Source organism: Octopus bimaculoides, chromosome 9 (genome assembly GCF_046866305.1).
Source record: "Octopus bimaculoides isolate indiv1 chromosome 9, ASM4686630v1, whole genome shotgun sequence".
Lineage (NCBI taxonomy): Eukaryota > Metazoa > Mollusca > Cephalopoda > Octopoda > Octopodidae > Octopus > Octopus bimaculoides.
In genome coordinates, this window is record NC_142936.1 from 10,598,763 (window position 1) to 10,618,451 (window position 19,689).

Genomic DNA, 19,689 nt, shown 5'->3' on the forward strand with positions numbered 1-19,689 from the left:
ACCGGTGCACAAGTATGGCGTCATCGGCAGATACAGTTTTCCCTGTCGAAGGTCTTTTACCAAAAAAAGAAACTGGTTCAACTTCATTTCTCGCCAAGTATCCTGACTACGATGGTAGAGGAATCTTAATCGCTGTATTAGATACTGGAGTTGATCCTGGTGCTGCTGGTTTACAGGTAGAGCTAGATTTTTTTTTCCTCCTTATATGTGTAGGTGTGTATTAGCCATGTGTGGTATCGTTCGTTGCTAAAGCTTTAATTGTCAAAATTAAAAATGAAATATGTTATATTCTGGTTAATAAAATAGATTTATTATAACCTGAGTGAACCAAACCCAATCACAAATTATTTGCTGACTCAACATTTTATCAATTAAGACACCCGTTAAAGTACATGTACCTTTTTTGGTCAAGATCCCTCAATAATGGTTACAAAATGGGGGTTCTATTTATAATTGTGATCAATTATATATTTATCCCCTATTTTATAACTATACCTTTTATTTTACAATTCATCATCACCCTTAATGCAGTTTAAAAAAAAAATGAATGGCTATATCTTTTTATTTCTTTTATTTGTTTATTTTTCTTTTTAATCCTGCTGCAATGATTACGAATTGTCATTAAATAGTTAATTTAGCAACTTGTTCTCTTTTTTCTGATTTCGTCTGTCTTTATTTTTCGTCAGATGATAATTTTAAAGTACCTTTTAGGGGGTTAGGAAATAGTAATAACTTTCGACATTTTTTTTTTTTTATCTTTACGTACCCTACTATATTTCGACAACTTTTTTTAGCGTATTTCACCTGCAGCCTCATCACCATCTTAATGTCTGTGCATGTAGAACAAGAGACCTACATCTATATAAAAGAAAACTCCCATCACGCACCGATTGTTCAATTAGCGGAAGTAAAGAGGATAACCTTAGGAAAAGTTGTCAAAATACGTAAAGGTAAATGTCGTCATTCTCCAAGACCGGTCAGGTTTTACCTTCTTGGTTATTAATATGCCATATTGTGTGGCCGTTTATCCTCCCGAATTCCTTCTATATTGTACAAACAAATGGTCTGATTTCAGATTCCTGTAGTATTTGACTTTATCAGTATCCTACGTGTATGTATAACTATTCACACGTTCACATACACCAGTTACTATATTCTAGGTTAGTTATCCCGGATGCAATCTCCATTACTAGTTGCAAACTTCTGCCCGTGTAAATATCCATAATTTAAAGTCCCACAGATCTGAAATTGCTTCACGAAACATAACAAAATATTCTAAGGTTAATTGTATCTGGTGCTCCTCTCTAAATTTGCTTGTGAATATTGTATACATTTTAGTTGTTAAAATTATTGATTAATCCAGATGTCCACGTACATTCAATGTATTCGTATTTTGATTTAAAATCGATTTTGTTTGAAAGTTTAGCATTTAGGCAAAGTTTAATTTCTCATGTCATGAGTAGCGTGAGTCAAGCAATGACCAGGCATTTCAAAATATTCTTGCCTGAATTATTTGAAGTTGAGAATTAGATACTTTACAAAGTTTTGCGTTGTTGTATATTGATCGCTGTATGACACATTCTCGTCAGTCACGGCGACAGAAAGTTCTTATAACCTCTTAAATTCAACGATGATGCAAGACGAGTGAAGAACCCGTGACATAATCATTACAAGCTCGTGATGAAAAAAACAAAAAACAAACAAAACTAGTGGGATACAGACGTTGTCAACTAAAGTGCATATCCACCCTACTTTTTATCTGCCGGGGGCATTGCTTTTCTCATCGCCTGCATTTAATACACAGTGGTATATGAAAAAAGAAAGAAAGAAAAAATGGGGTATAAAAAACAGTATTGACTCCTTCCAAATTTGAATTGTCAAGTTGTATTGAAAGGTCTTTTAGTTACTCTCGCAATCTTTGTTCCCAACAGAAGAACTAAACGTTTTGATTTAAAATTTAATTTTTCAATGGAAGTACAGCCTTTTAAAAATAATTTCTGTTTCTGACAATCTTAAAACTATACCGGGAGACAATTTTACTCGATTAACACAATAAAGGGAGACAGATGTTGGCAGTTCTAAAGAAAGGTTTTAAGGAGGAAGGATTTGTGCAATTTTGGTTAGTGAGATGTTTCAGAAAAATAAGTTGGATAATTTCCTAATTCATCTTTAATAAACATCTACAACAAAACTACTTTCTGAGTGAACAAGATTTATGATCAAACTTAGTATATGAAGAAAAAAATGTTATTTATGAGATAACCTGCTTTGGGCAACAGATTTGACATGTAGCTTGAGCAAAGTCCCAGCCAAACCAAAAGTAACATGTTGGTGAAATGATAAGGTTCCTAGGGCAGTTAAGGTTAAGAGACAGGCTTGAAAAGACAGGAAGGATGGTGGTGCTAGGGAGCACTACTTAATCACTAGATGGGCATCTAGTTGTTAGGTGTACTTGGCTAAAGGTTAGGCAGAAAAGAAGAGATTTTCTGATGTCCTGCAATGTGAGGATCAAAGGTGGGAAGTACTCAGGGTTGTAAGGCAGGATTGTGAGAGAGTACCAAGATGTCATAAGTGAGAAGGCTGTTTGAAATGATGACAGCAAGCTTGCTATTGATATGGAACAAAAGAAACTGGTGTGGAAATGCTATTATGAAAAGCTGCTGAACATGGAACAAACAAGGATTACTCCATGCTGACAGAATAGAGGGACCAGTGATTCAAGTCGACAACAGCGTGGTAGATAGTGATTTAGGGTATGAAGAGAAGGTGGGGGAAGCTGGGGGTCCATCGATGACAGTTGCAGAGATACTTAAAAATATCTGGGAAGTATGATATAAGATTACTACCTGGATAGTTAATCAATTCATTCAGGAGCGTGTTGTACAGCAGTATCATTGTAGACTGCAGCATGGGCAAAGCTGATACTTTAGAGGGAAGCAACTGTAGGGTAATCAAACTTGGATCAAGTTACGAAGGTCACAGAGAAAGTCATAGCCTAATTAATCTGTGATAGAGTAGACCTGGATGAGTTGCAGTTTGGTTTTGTCCCTGGAATATGCAATCTTCCTAGTGAGGCAATTACTGAAGAAATACCGAGCTAAGAGTAAACTGCAGTACTTGGCTTTTGTTGATTTGGAGAAAGCATTTGACAGGGTAGTATATTCAGTAATCTGGTGGGCACCGAGGAAACTAGGAGTAGATGAATGGCTTGTGTGAGCAGTTGAAGCTATGTACAAGGATGCTGCAAGTAAAGTGGGAGTTGGCAGTGACTTCAGTGATGAATTAGGTTGGAAGGTTAGGGTCCATCAAGTTTTTTCCTATTCATCATAGTCACACAAGCCATCAGAGTGGAGTTTTAGACTGTCTATGGAACTCCTATAGTTCTCATAACTGTAGGGGAATTAGAAAAGAAATCCCAAGCATGGAAGCTAAACCTGGAATTGAGGGGCCTCAATGTAAACCTAGGAAAGACGAAGGTTTTAGTAAGTAGCAAAGAAGACAGGACCCTTGTAACTTCAGAGAAAGGGCCTTACTTGAAATGCGGAAAAGGAGTAGGTATAAACTTCAAGTGTTATACTTGATGTAGGCTATGGACATATAAGAGATGTAGTGGAAACACTAGTAGATAACCGAAAATGTAAGCTTCATTTGCAGTAGATGCACTGGAATGGTTCATATGAACACAGCTGGAATTGAGTTTCTTAAATGCTCAGACAACTCACTAGAAGTAGTTGATAGCTCTTGTTATCTAGGAGATGTAATTAGCAAGCAAGGTGACTGCCCTTCTTAATGCCAACCACTTTACAGCATGGACGAGGTGCTTTTTGTTATAGAAACCATGATAAAAATGGAAAGTACAAGTGAGATATGGTCTCTACACTCTCTCGTAGGGCAGTAACACCAAGCAAGAACTGACTTGGTCTGGGAGAACCAGTCCTACCCATACCAGCATAGATTAGAATGAAATGATATGTGGTTGAGCATATCTGTGGTCAAGGGTGTGGTTATCTCATCTCTGTTTTTTTTTTTTTAGGCATAGTGTACCTAGGTTTACATAATTCTGTGTGTGCTCTTTTAATGGTTGTACATGGTTTGAAGTTTATTTGATTGCTAATTTTAGCTGCTCAAGTGACTCTGTAAAGGTTTCTTCAACACACACACACACACACACACACACACACATATGTAGTTGTCTGGTTGATTCAGTTGATTAGAGTGTTGTGCTAATGACACGAATGTCATGGGTTTGATCCCCATACTGGCCCAGCTTATCTTTTGTGCCAGTGGCATGTAAAAAGCACCCGGCACACTCTATGAAGTGGTTGGCATTTGGAAGGGTGTCCAGAAGTAGAAACCATTCCACAACAGACAATTGGAGTCTGGACAGCTCCCCAGTTGGCCAGCTTCTATAAAACTGTCCAACCCATGCCAGCATGGAAAATAGACGTCAAATAATGCTGATAATGATGGTATCAGACCATCCAAATGGGTCGATGCCAGCCCCCTCTTGCCCCTATGCTGGTGGCACGTAAAAAGCATCCACTACATTCTTAGAGTGGTTGGCGTTAGGAAGGGCATCCAGCTGTAGAAACACTGCCAGATCAGATTGGAGCCAGGTGCAGCCTCCTGGTTTCCCAGACCCCAGTTGAACCGTCCAACCCATACCAGCATGGAAAACGGACGTTAAACAATGATGATGATAATTTTCGTTTTAATGGCTTAATTTTTCACTAAATATGAATTACAAGTGATTTTCTTCTTTCTCTAGAGATCTAGAGTAACCCAAATGTCCTTTTAGCATTAATAGAAACTGGCTAACAATTGAGGTTTATTGGGCTTCTTAATGTACAACTGCTCTCCCCCTCCCCATTTATCTTTCCCTCTCACCTCCTACTTCCTCACTATGTCCTTCACCCACCTCCCCCACTGCATTCATCAAACTCTTTTCAACTCTTGTGCCTCCTCCCATTGATTGCCACAGCTCAGGGATTCCAGGGTAATTTGTCTACTGTTCTTACTGCCAGCTTTCTGAACCACCCTGGGGCAGTTGAACTAAGGTATACTCAGGCAACTGAGCAAGGTCACTGATATATTGAGCCATTTTTAGGGTAATGAATATTCTCTTATCTTTTAATAATGACACACACACACACACACACACGTCATCATCATCATCATCGTCATCATTTAACACCATCATTTTCCATGCTGGCTTGGGTCAGATGGAATTTGTTGAGGCAGATTTTCTATAGCCAGATGCCCTTGCTGTTGCCAACCCTCTTCTGTTTTTCAGCAAAGTAATATTTTCCCATAACTAGATATGTTTTTCATGGAAGACTGGAAACAAACAACCTTGCTTATATGATTATGCTCATTTATAACCATCATGTGATGTCTTGACAAGGGCCACACAAACATACACATACACCCCTATACATACATACGTCCATCCATCCATCTATCTATCTGATGGGTTTCTTTCAGTTTCTATTTACCAAATTCCGGGGCTATAGCAGAAGATATTAGCTTATAGTGCCATGCAGTGGGACTGAACCCAAGACTACATGATTAGGAAGCAGACTTCTTAACCACGCAACCACAATAAATATTAGTATGAAAAGATATTCACAACAAAATAGATATGATGGTATATTATGAATATTTAAAAATAAAACTGCGACAGAAGACAATAATAAAAATTTTATATATTATTGAAAGTACTTAAAGGGACTTCTTAATCACCCCATATCTTATAAAATCTCCCATCTCAAAAGGTAATATACTCAGTATAATTGATCTTTGGTTGTTCACTTTTAATATCTTCTGTCAACTGAATATATTGTTATTAAATGTTTCTTTCGTCTTGTCTCTGTTTTGTTTGCTTTAATCATTAATAGTTTTAGTTGATAGATTCTCCTGTCCTTGTTCAGGCTATTTTGATTAGCTGACATTCAATACATGTAGATGAGTACAAACACTTTGCTCTTGCTGGAACATGATAACCTCTTTATTGCCGTGATAAACGGTACCCAGTATAGTCTAAAGTGGTTGGTTATGGGAAGGGCATCCAGTTATAGAAAGATGTGGTTCCTGACTTATTTAGGAAGGTGGTAACTTTGTACAAGAACTGAGTTGAATAGTAATGACACTTTTAACCCATCCCAGCATAGAAAAGTGGATGTAAAGTGAGGATAATGATGATATTAAAATTACAAACGATATTCATTTTAAAAGAAAACCCAGAAATTATGTACCAAAAGGATATTGGATAAGAAGGAAGATATTGATTGTATCTTTAGATTTAAATGATTCCACATACTGGCTTTAAATTGCAAAAGTGATTTCTCTTCAGTGCTGCAAATGTTTGTGGACAGTGAAAAAAATTTATTTACTGACCAAAGTCAACATAAAAAGTAGTTGTATTTAGTATTAAATATGATAGGTGTAGACTTTGAACCAATAAGCATAAAATATGGTAGGTGTACACTCTAACCAATAAGCAAGCTGCTTATTGGTTAGAGTGAAAATATCTTCTTGAATTTCTTTTTTTTTTTTTTTTTTTTTTTTACTAAGCTGTGAGTACCATTGTTTGAGAGGAGGACTATTAATTTTTATGTAACTTAAAAAAAAAATGGAATTGGTGGATGGAAACTGAAAGAGGCCTATTGTGTGTGTGTGTTTACATTTGCTCTTCTCCACAAATCACTTAACTGTGGTTTATGGTATTGCTGTCCTGTGCAGGTGGCACATAAAAAACACCATCTTGAGCGTGGCCGTTGCCAGTACTGCCTGACTGGCCCTTGTGCCGGTGGCACGTAAAAGCACCCACTACACTCTTGGAGTTGTTGGCATTAGGAAGGGCATCCAGCTGTGGAAACTCTGCCAGATCAGATTGGAGTCTGGTGTAGCCATCTGGTTCGCCAGTCCTCAGTTAAATCATCCAACCCATGCTAGCATGAAAAGCGGACGTTAAACGATGATGATGATGTCATTTGTGTTGCTGTATACTAGCTTTGTGTCTCTGATAACGTGGAATTTGATATTCCTCACTTCAGAAATAGTTATGGGTTGGTGATAGGAAGGGCATCCAGCTGTAAAACAGTGCCTCAATAATATATTTGTGCAACCCCTACTAGAATAAAAAAAAAAACGGTGAGCAAACTTCTGAGCAATGAATTATTCAAGAGTGGTGAATTATCAGAACTGGTAGAATCCCCATCAATTAACATCTGTCTTCCATGCTGGCATGGTTAGACAGTTCATCAGGATCTGATGAGCCAGAGGACTGCATTGAGCCCTAGTGTCCATTTAGACATGATTTCTGTGGCTATATGCCCTTCCTGATGTCAACCCCTTTACAAAGTGTACTGGGTGCATTTTTTCATGGCTCTGGCACTAGTGAGGTAACCAAGTAACTCATAAGACTATACCCCCCCCCCCCCCCCTCATTTAAGTAGGGATACTGTATTGTGGGAAGTAGTTTTATATCGGGTGTTAAAATAAAAGTATGTTGGACAAAATGCTTTGCAATATTTATGTTCTGAGTTCAAATCCTGCTGAGGTCAATTTTGTGTTCCATCTCTCTGGTTGATAAAATAAGAACAGTAAAGTTAGTCCTGGGGTTGGTTTAATCAGTTATTCCCATTCTTCAAGATATTTAGTTCTGTGCTTCTGTTACAAACCACATATCACTTCTCCGTTTCCTCCTTACATAAAGTTATGTGGTTTCCCTTACAATTTGTCAAGGCCCTCTCAAGAATTGCAGCCTTCAGTTTTAGAATCACTGTTGTAGTCAACCAATTTGAAATAGGTTTTATTTATTTAGTTTTTTTGGCCCAGTTAGTATTAATTGATACTTTTTTTTAACAAAACACAGCTTTAAGTTTGAGGAGTGGCTACACTCTGATATACATTGGCATATTTTTCTATATGGTGTTGATAGTGTTTAAGATGCAAAATCTGTTTTGGTAAGATTGGAATCGAAAAAAATGAAGTGATGAATTTCAGATACAATAAGGCATTTATGTCAATACTGCCCCATGACTGTCTTTACAATCCTGTACATTGATATTTATTTACTAGTTTTATAAGATTAAGTTTGTAGTTGTTTAAATCAACTTGGACATATTATTGATATGTGGCGTAGGTGTGGCTGTGTGGTTAAGAAGTTTGCTTCCCAACCATGTGGTCTTGAGTTCAGTTTCACTGTGGCACCTTGAGCGAGTGTCTTCTACTTTAGTGCCAGACCGACCAAAGCTTTGTGTGTGGATTTTGTAGATGGAGAACTGAAAGAAGCCCATCATGTGTGTGTGTTTGTGCGTGCACATGTACCTTGTCTGGACATCATGTGATGGTTGTAAATACAAGTGAGGTTGTTTGTTTCCAGTCTTCTTCAAAAAACATGTCTGGCCATAGGGAAATATGACCTTGCTTGGAAACAGGTAAGGGTTAGTGACAGGAAAGACATCCAGCTGCAGAAAATTTGCAGAATTGCAAGTATCCATCAATTTTTGCCACCCACTATTTCTGGGAAGGTCATAGGGTTAGAGTCCTCAGATTAGACATCTCCTCCATAGGATTCTATTGTAAGCAACTGTCATTAAACTTTCCTGCTGGATTCCTAAGTGCGATGAACTGAGACTATGAATAGTATCTGATCATCTCTCTTACAATCTACCCCTAGGCGTCTGCTAATTGGTTTAGCTTTAAGAATCTGTTTTGCAAGACTTTGTTGTTGCAGTCTAACCACGTCTGAAATACTGTGACTTCTCAATGCAAAGAAGTAGTGGTTCAGCCTAGAGAGACTTCTTAATCTCTGAGCATTGTATCTTATTGAGTCATGTTACTCCAGAGATCCTATTACAAAGAGAGAAAGATATGTTTTCAATGTGACATCAACATTGTCATTCATCATCATCATTGAACGTCTGTCGTCCAGGCTGGCATGGTTGGATGGTTTGACCAGGGCTGGCCAGCAGCACCACGCTCCAGTTGTCTGTTTTAGCATGGTTTCTATGGCTGGATACCTTTCCTAACATCAACCACTTTACAGAGTGTGCTGGATGCTTTTACATGGTAGTGCACGAGTACTTTTATGTGGCCTTGGCACAGGACTTCACCAGGGAGAGTGGCCTTAGCACATCTGCTGTAGAGTATGGGTCTTCTTGAGTAATTTGTGTGGACAACATGCAGAATATTTAAGAAGCTTGCTTTGCAAATGTGAGATATTGGATTTTATCCTGTTGCATGGCATTTTGGACAGATATCTTTTACCACAGACTCAGGTCAGCCTGAGGGAAATTGGGAAAATGGAAAATGTGTGGAAGCCCACCAAATGCACATGGCTTGTAATTCAAAGGCCCTGTCTTCTCATTTATTGTCACACTGATTCATTTTGAAAATGATATTGAGTATACGTGTGTATGTGTGTGTGTGTGTGTGTGTGTGTGTATACATGTTGGCGTAAATATTTACTTCTTGCACAAGAATCAATGAGCTACATATGGTGACATTTACTGATATTTCCTTGTCAACAAATTGTCTGGCAGCTCTGTGCTTCCAAAGACAAGTGAAATGAAAATGCCTCTACTTGAAAAACAGGAAGGGTATCTAGCTGTGAAAAAAACGTCTCGGTAATAATAGGCATTCATTTAACTCATGCTTGCATGGGAAAACAGACATAAAATGAACAAACGAATGCATGTCGTACATCATCGCCATTGTTTATCGTTGTTTAACATTCACACTTCCATACCTGCTTGGCTCGGATAGAGTTTATTGGGGAAGATTTTCTGTGACTGGATGCTTTTCCTGTTGCCAAGATTTACCTGTTTCCAGGCAGGGTCATATTTCCCCGTGGCCAGACATGTTTTTTGCAGAATACTGGAAATGAATGACATTGCTTGCTTGACAGTGACAACCATTTACACCTATCATGTGATGTCAAGAGAAGGAAACACATACACACACGTACAGACACATATAAGGATGGGCTTACAGTTTCTGTCTACCAAATCCATTCATAAGGCTTTAGTTGAACCTGGGGCTATGATGTGCCATATTGTGGGACTGAACCTAAAACCATGTAGTTGAGAAGTAAACTTCTTAACCACATAGCTACATCTGCACCTATTCATATGTTATAAATATCTTCATCTATTTATTTATTTATCCGTTTGGGCAAGGCATTGTCATGATTTTGAAATGTCTCCTTTGAATAAATCTTCTTTTAACAGCTTTTAACAATATTATTCTGTGTTGTCCATGAGTGTTTCTTATTTTCATCACCCCCAAAATTGTTTCTCTTGCAGGTAACCAGTGATGACAAACCCAAAATTCTTGATCTCATCGATACAACAGGTTCTGGAGATGTTGACACATCAACTGTTGTTGAAGTTAATCAGAACGAAATTATTGGCCTCACTGGGCGTAATCTTAAAGTAAGGAAATAGCTTTTTTTTCTCTTGCTTTCATTTACATTATCTGTCTTTCTCTTTCAGTCACATTATCTCTCTTACTCACATTTATTTTCTCTCTCTCTCTCTCTCTCTCTCTCTCTCAAGTACATAATCACTCTCACATTATCTCTGTTTCACTCGTGTTGTTTCTGTCTTGCATTTTCTCTCTCTCATTCACATTATCTTTCTCCTTCTCTCATTCACATTTTCTGTCTCTTCCATTCACATCCTCTCTTTCTCACATAATTTCTCTTACTCTCACAGTCTCTCCTACATTTTGTATATATTTCTCTTGCTCACATATCTCTCTCTCTCTCAAATTATCTCTCTCTCTCTCTCTCTCAAATTATCTCTCTCTCTTTCACTCAAATTATCTCTCTCTCTTTCACTCAAATTATCTCTCTCTCTTTCACTCAAATTATCTCTCTCTCTTTCACTCAAATTATCTATCTCTCTCTCTTTCACTCAAATTATCTATCTCTCTCTCTCTCACTCAAATTATCTATCTCTCTCTCACTCAAATTATCTATCTCTCTCTCACTCAAATTATCTGTCTCTCTCTCACTCAAATTATGTCTCTCACCCAAATTATCTATTTCTCTCTCTCTCTCAAATTATCTCTCTCTTTCACTCAAATTATCTCTCTTTCACTCAAATTATCTCTCTCTCTCTCACTCAAATTATCTCTCTCTCTCTCACTCAAATTATCTCTCTCTCTCTCACTCAAATTATCTCTCTCTCTCTCACTCAAATTATCTCTCTCTCTCCCACTCAAATTATCTCTCTCTCTCTCACTCAAATTATCTATCTATCTCTCTCTCACTCAAATTATCTCTCTCTCTCTCTCTCTCTCTCACTCACACTGTATATATATATATATCTCACATTATCTTTCCATCTCACTTCATCTTTCAATCTTGTAATCGCTCTCCTCACTTGCGTTTTTCTTTCTCACTCTCTCACATCTCTCTCTCTCTCTCTCGGTCAATTATCTTTCTCATTTCTCATCTCTCTTACCTCTCTTTCTTCCTCTCTCCCTCACCCACTCTCTCATTCAGTTTACTTTCATTTGCTCTCTTACCCTCTCTTTCTCGCACATGCTTCACTGTCTCCATACAATTCCCCCCCCTCTCTCTTTCATCTTCATAAAATAAATTGTCGGTCACTTATCATTAGCAGTAAGGCTGATCTTTTCTGTCTCAAATCGGTGCTTATAATTTCTGATATCATTCGATCACTGTATTTGTTGGCATCATCAACAAAATGTTTTTGTTTTAGATCTAAATAGTGCCGAAGAGAATTAAAAATTTCTGCACATGTCTTCGGTCACCAAACTGCAGTTGTTATTGTTCTTACTTCGTAACTTAAGTGACAACACTAAGAAAAACATCTGTTTCTCAAACAATTCCTCTGATCATATATACGTAAAAGCATTTTGTTGCTGTAGTTAAGGGTCTTTGATTCTGGAATACAAGTCAGTGTTGTATATGGTGTAAATATTCAAACATTGAGAGAGAGATGTAATCTGAGTGTCATACATATATATATATATATAAATTCATATATACTCAAATACCCAAAATATCAAGGAGTTTCTGCCTCACTAACAGGAATTACACCACAGTTATTTTGTGATCTTTGCTACCGTGGTTTCTATTAACCCATTTATTCTATCCAAATTATTATTTATTAGGATAAAATAAATACATATAATTAAATATATCTATCTATATATATATATATATATATATATATAATTTGAGTGAGAGAGAGGGGTATATAATTTGAGTGAGAAAGAGATATATATAATTTGAGTGAGAAAGAGATATATATAATTTGAGTGAGAAAGAGATATATATAATTTGAGTGAGAGAGAGATATATATAATTTGAGTGAGATATATATATATATAATTTAAATGAGAGAGATATATAATTTAAGTGAGAGATATATATAATTTGAATGAGAGAGAGAGAGTGATATATAATTTGAGTGAGAGAGAGGGATGTATAATTTGAATGAGGAAGAGAGATATATAATTTGAGTGAGAAAGAGAGATATATATAATTTGAGTGAGAGAGAGAGGTATATAATTTGAGCGAGAGAGAGAGATGTATAAGTTGAGTGAGAAAGGGAGACGTATAATTTGAGTGAGTGAGTGAGAGAGAGGTATAATTCCAATTACCAGAGTAATCATTTTTAGAACTAAGCACCTCTCCTAGAACCATCTTCCTCGTTTTGAGACAGGAGTAGGCCCTGTTTAACCAAGTGGATTAGAGTAAAAAGAGTCAAAGAGTGAGTCCTTTAACAAGATTTGAACCTGCATATCATATTTTATCGCATACAAGTTGAAATTGTCTAAACTGAAAGTTACAGCCAAAAATGGCAGGTCAACTTGTCTAGGCACCTAGACAGCTTTAAAAGACCAAAATTCCATGTCAAATGCAGCAGAATTTGGAAAGATAGTGACAATGTTTGGACTATTCAACCCTTACTATTAATCATTATCATCATCATCATTGTTTAATGTTCCCTTTTCCAAGCTTGCATGGAGGTCAGACAGATTGTTGTGGCAGATTGTTGCATGGTCAAACAGAAAAATTTTTTGGCTGTGTGCCCTTCCTGTTGCCTGCCCTTGTTTTCAAATAAGGTACTATTTTCCCATTGTCAGGCATTTTTCACAGAAGACTGCAGATGAACAACCCTGCTTGTATAGTGATGATACCCATTTGGAACCATCACATGATATCGTGAAAAGAGTGCACACACACACACACACACACACACACACACACACACACACACACACACACCATTTACAGGGCTTTGGTCACCATGGGGCTATAATATAAGATACTTGCTCAAGGTCCTGTGCAGTGGGACTGAACCCAAAACCACACAGTTGTGTAGCAAGCTTCTGAACTACACAGCCACACCTGTATATCAATTATTGTTTGCTATGTCAATTTAAAAAGCAAAAATATTCTGATATATTGTTAGTTGTTGATAGCTTAGTTTAGTGTTCTCTAGACAATTAATCCTCTGGTCACCTGACACTGACAGGATAGTTTAAAGAGTAATCAATACTTGGTAGATTAGATATAATGACATTAATGTTTTATTCTCCTGCTATTAGATTTTGTTTAATACTTTTATTTACCTGGTTTTCATTTAGTCGGAGGCTATCTAAAATCTTATAGCAGTAAAACCAGTTTACTTAATGTTTGTTGTTAGTTTCCCCTCTGTTTTGTTCAGAACTAATAATTTTAAGAAACTGTTGACTTTCATTTGAAACTTATAATCCTGCTTTCATTTCTTTGTTTCTGTGTATTTCAGACATTGTTAATTTTTTTTGTCTCTCGCTTTTTCTCCCACCAAATTATACAGATAATGACAAAGTGTCTGTGTGTCAGAATAGTTGGTTACGTACGTTCAATATAGCACTGCGTTAATCAAATGAATTCTGCCACAATAATTAGCCTCACAGCACCTAAATAGTATATTTTGCCTGGAGGTAATAGCTACACTTGTGTTAAAGACATTCAAAAACATTTAAGTATGGCTGTGTGGAAAAAAGCTTGTTTCCCTGTCACATGGTTCCACGTTCAGTCCCACTGCATGGCAACTTGCGCAAGTGTCTTCTACTATAGTCTTGGGCTAACCAAAGCCTTGGGCTAACCAAAGCCTTGGGCTAACCAAAGCCTTGTGAGTGGATTTGGTAGACAAAAACTGAAAGAAGCTGCAAGCTGGCAGAAATGTTAGCACACCGGGCGAAATGCTTAGCGGTATTTTGTCTGCCGTTACGTTCTAAGTTCAAATTCTGTCGAGGTTGACTTTGCTTTTCATCCTTCCGGGGTTGATAAATTAAGTACCAGTTACGCACTGGGGTTGATGTAATCAACTTAATCCCTTTGTCTGTCCTTGTTTGTCCCTTCTAATGTTTAGCCCCTTGTGGGCAATAAAGAAATAGGAAACTGAAAGATGCCCATTGTATATATATATATATATGTATTTATATGTATTTATGTGTGTCTGTGTTTGTCTCCCCCCCCACATCGCTTGACAACCAATGTTGGTGTGTTTATGTCCCCGTAACTTAGCGGTTCGGCAAAAGAGACCAATAGAATAAGTACCAGGCTTACAAAAAATAAGTCCTGGGGTTGATTTCTTTGACTATAACCCTTTAAGGCATTATTACTCTGGCATGGCCACAGTCAAATGACGCAAGCAAGTAAAAGAAAAGAATATCCGTCTGCCTGCCTGCCTGCCTGCTTGTCTGTCTGTCTGTCTGTCTCGCTACATATTTAACCTCACCAACCACTCCAATTCCTCTCCCCATTACTTGACATCTTCCCTCACACTCTTATGGAACATCCCCCTCTTTCCCTTCTACTACTTATGCTCCCCTCCCCTACTGTCCCTGGTGGGTAGACCCAGGGCTGGTTTAAGACCCATCGAGACCCTAAGCACTTAAAAGATTTTGGTGCCCCCATAAAAGATTATGTAATTCAAAATGTAAACAATAACAAACCATAAAATAAATTTTTATTTTTCAAAATGAAACAAGACAGTAAGAGGGAAAATGTTTAATTTTGTATAGTTCCACTTTATTTATATTTGACAAGTTTCCTCCTACTTTTTTGAATTGCAAAGTCTTTGATCAGATCCTCAAAATTAATCTTAGGTAACACATCTGCATCTATACTTAGTAGAGATAAAGGCATCCTGAATATTATTTTAGCAAGTTTGAAGTGATTTCTTTTGTGCTGTAAACTATTTACCATTTCTGTGGTGCCCCTTTCTTTCCTTTAATTTACGCAGGTGATTATCAGGATAAGATTTCTTTAAAAAAATGCTTCTACTCAGGTAAAATTCACACCTAAAAGTTTTCAGAATTGCTGATATAGCCAGAGGAAGAAGGTTTCCAGTTTAGTTTTTTTTACCATAATTTCACTTACTTATGATTAGATTTTATTAAAGTTTCATTAAATAAAAATAATTTCTCTTTTAACAGGTGTCACATTGAAAGCTATTAAATTACAAAGTGTTTGTGTTCATAATAAAGTTTATTGTACATTTCTTGCCCTCAAGAGATTATGTCCGATCTTTAGCATACTGCTGTATGTCTTCTCGAATCATGATCACCGGAAAAGTTGTTGATAAGAATTACCAACAAAAACATGCCAAAAAATATGCACAGGTGTTGCAAATTAAGTTTAATTACCAATAAACATCACCTTGTATGACACTTTATTCAACCGACAGGGGAAGGTGATCAATCAAACTGAGTATGTAAACAGAATTCTGATTGGTCGAAAGTGTCTTCTTGTCTCAAGCTCTGATTTTCTGCTTATTCTTATCAGAACCTTTGATATGGAGTATTGAAATTTTAATCCTTTTCACACTTCGAAAATGTCAAGCAAACTTTAAAAATTTGTCATTACCGTTATTGTCAGCACGGGCAGAACTTATGAATTGTTTGCTCTGAAGGAGAAATTAAATATGCACTCCATTGCGATAGGTAGAAACTCCAAGCAATGTAAAATATAACTTGGACCATGGTTACCGCCGTGAATGTCAGACTTCAAAAACTAGTTAACCATTTAATGGTTTTGGTAAATTTATAGAGAAAAAGTAAGCATTATACCGTCCAGCATAAATAAAAGTCAACTTCATTATGTGTATTTAAGCCATTGTTTTTTCTGTAAAAACCTATTTGGACATTAAATGAGTCAACTTCCGGTACAAATGTTGACATTTTGTACATCTTTTTTCAACAACAAAAATTTCAGAACAAATTCTGGAGACGATCTAATGGTGTAGTTTATGCACTCCCTAAAGTTTATTTTTGTGAAAAAAAGTGCATAAATTACATGGGATTTTATGGTGTGTATACACACACACACACACACACGCACAAATATATATATATATATATATATATATATATATATATATATATATATATATTTGTTCATAGAAAAACATGTAATTGTTACCAATATACCAAGAGATTTCACTGCAAAAAGTCTAAAGTAGACTCCTTAAGGATCGTTCTCCTTGGTTCTATATCCAAAGTTTTAAATTTAAAAGAGAGTTTTGACGCTAATATCCATTATTATTGAAATTTATTCCTATGTCAACATTTCTGTATAAGGCTTATATAGTCAAATATAGCCTTATACAGAAATGTTGACATAGGAATAAATTTCAATAATAATGGATATTAGCGTCAAAACTCTCTTTTAAATTTAAAACTTTATATATATATATATATATATATATATATATATATATATATATCATCATCATCATCATCATCATCGTTTAACGTCCGCTTTCCATGCTAGCATGGGTTGGACGATTTGACTGAGGACTGGTGAAACCGGATGGCAACACCAGGCTCCAGTCTGATTTGGCATATATATATATATATATATATATATTGTTGTACTTGGGGATGGTCATATTGCCAGTTTAGCCAATAAAAACACACGCACTGTATATTTGGTGTTAATTTGCTTCAGCTTTATATTACATTAATCTTAATCTTATTTCGGCCAGAGTTCTTTCGTCACACTTCTGTGACCTCATCAGTGGTCCTTTGTTTCCTTCCTTCTTATGTGTGTCTCACCTTGCTAAATATCAGCCATTTTGTATTTTGTATTACTATTGTATGTGTCTACGCATGCGTGTCTTTCAATGTGTCTACGCATGCGTGTCTTTCAATGTGTCTGTGTCTTTTGTAAGTGCATGTGTGTATGGGAGTGTCTGTATCACCTATATACTCTGTTAATACGTGTTCGTTTGTATTTGTTTTTATTTATTTATTTGTTCATGTGTGTGTGTGTGTGTTTTTTTTTTTTTTGTGTTTAATTAAATTTTGTTAACGTATGTAGTATTTAATTCCATTTGTTTATCTATGTATTGTATTATACTTTGTTCATATTATTATTGGTTTATGGGTAACATGTTGTCACATGCTGTGGTTTGTTAGTGGTGTGTGTTAGTGTTCCATTCTAGTTTCCTATTCAGGCTAGGTTTCTCTTCTATTATGTGTGTAGCTTCAGTAATTTGTCTAAGTGCTGCATCACTGCTATGTGTAGATAAGATTTTAATTTCTATGTTGTTGATTGAGCCTCTATGTTCTTGCTCAGAAGTGTGACGAAAGAACTCTGGCCGAAATAAGATTAAGATTAATGTAATATAAAGCTGAAACAAATTAACACCAAATATACAGTGCGTGTGTTTTTATTGGCTAAACTGGCAATATGACCATCCCCAAGTACAACAACATCTGTTTCAACACACGATTTCACATCAAAAATCTTGCAAAACAAATATATATATATATAGTTTTAGGGAAAATAACTAAGTTTCAAGAACTCGTCGATGAAAATCCACTATCACATATAGAAAAATTAACAATTAAAAGCACAATAAATGAGTATAATATAAAACGAAGTAAATATCATAAGATAAATATAATATAATGATTACACGTGTTTCATAACTAATTTTCAAATAGAAAGGAAATTTAAATCGATTAAAATCAATTGAAATTATCGAAAATAAATTCTATTCAAAAATATAGCTAATCGTTAGATCGTAAGTAGAACAATAATTAGATATATATATCTCAACCAACAATAAGTACCAAATGAATTAATATGAAATACTTATTTTATAAAGATAGAAAAATTATTAAAAATATCAAAATAATAACCATTCAATAATCCGCCCTTCATCCATTATAATAACATGTATATTATATACAAAAAACAGCTTACATAAATTATCATTATTTTAAATTATTGAATGGTTATTATTTTGATATTTTGATATTTTTAATAATTTTTCTATCTTTATAAAATAAGTATTTCATATTAATTCATTTGGTACTTATTGTTGGTTGAGATATATATATCTAATTATTGTTCTACTTACGATCTGACGATTAGCTATATTTTTGAATAGAATTTATTTTCGATAATTTCAATTGATTTTAATTGATTTAAATTTCCTTTCTATTTGAAAATTAGTTATGAAACACGTGTAATCATTTTATTATATTTATCTTATGATATTTACTTTGCTTTATATTATACTCATTTATTGTGTTTTTAATTGTTAATTTTTCTATATGTGATAGTGGATTTTCATCGATGAGTTCTTGAAACTTAGTTATTTTCCCTAAAACTATATATTTTATATATATTTTATCTATAAAGCTCAATTTAATTTTAATTTTTTATAAATTGATTTTAATTGAGTTTTTACCTGTAATTTTGGATTTTGTCCCTAATATATATATATATATATATATATATATATATATATATATGCCCACAGATTCTACTGATGAACAGCAGAGGCCTCTTGCAAAACAACAGCAAGAGCAAAATGCATTCCTGGGAGAACTGTCTGCATGCAATCTAGCTATATGAATTGCACTCACAGAGACTCATCTGTCTGCAGACATACATGATGCAGAGATACACGTATCAATGTATACTGTGTTCCGCACAGACAGAAAAGAGAGAAGTCACAGTGGAGTTGCAATCCATGAAGATGTCACAGTATTGACACTGCTGTCGCATTCGAATGCTCTGCAACTGGTATGCCACGGCACACTGGTGTGCCACAAGATGGTGCTAGGTGTTCTGCACTGTAACCTGAATATAATTTTTTTTCCCTAAACTTTTAGTTATGTTTTTAGTTCAGGTGTGCCACTGAATTTTGAGCAGAATATGTGTTGCAGAGCACTGGTCTAAGGACTGCCTCATGCTTCAGTGTCTGCTCTGGCATGGTTTCTACAGCTGGATACCCTTCCTTGTGCCAACCACTTCACAGTGTATGGAGTGCTTTTTTTAATTTCTTTTATTTCATGCCACTAGCACTACTGAGGTTGCCATGCAACGTGCAAGACTACGAGCCTTGAGAGGGAAAGGGGAACTTTATGCTAGGAGAATAAGGAGTAAAGAGGGGTAAAGTATGGGGGGAGAAAAGGGCTGGAGCAGAACAGGTTTCTTGTTGAAGAGGAGCCACAAGATAACTTGCGTTTTAGAAGAGAGGATGGTGGAGGAGAGCTAGAAATTGGTGATGTAGTATAAGAAAGAACCTTCAAGGTACAGGGTGGGTAGGAATAAGTAGGGCAGGGGTGCCAGAAGTGAGGAGGAGGAGTAGTAGTAGTAGTTGTTGTTGATGTCTGGTGTGGGGGAAGCAGTATAGA

General features: G+C 36.0%; 1 protein-coding gene across 1 annotated transcript in view; it reads left to right on the forward strand.

Moving 5' to 3' along the window:
- Window positions 1–19,689, forward strand: part of LOC106874742 (tripeptidyl-peptidase 2) — a 68,727-nt gene continuing 49,038 nt past the window's right edge. The window contains exons 1-2 of the mRNA XM_014922584.3: window positions 1–176; window positions 10,311–10,439. Of these exons, the coding sequence (XP_014778070.1) occupies window positions 15–176; window positions 10,311–10,439 (291 nt within the window). The 5' untranslated portion in view covers window positions 1–14. The remainder of the gene's footprint in view (window positions 177–10,310; window positions 10,440–19,689) is intronic.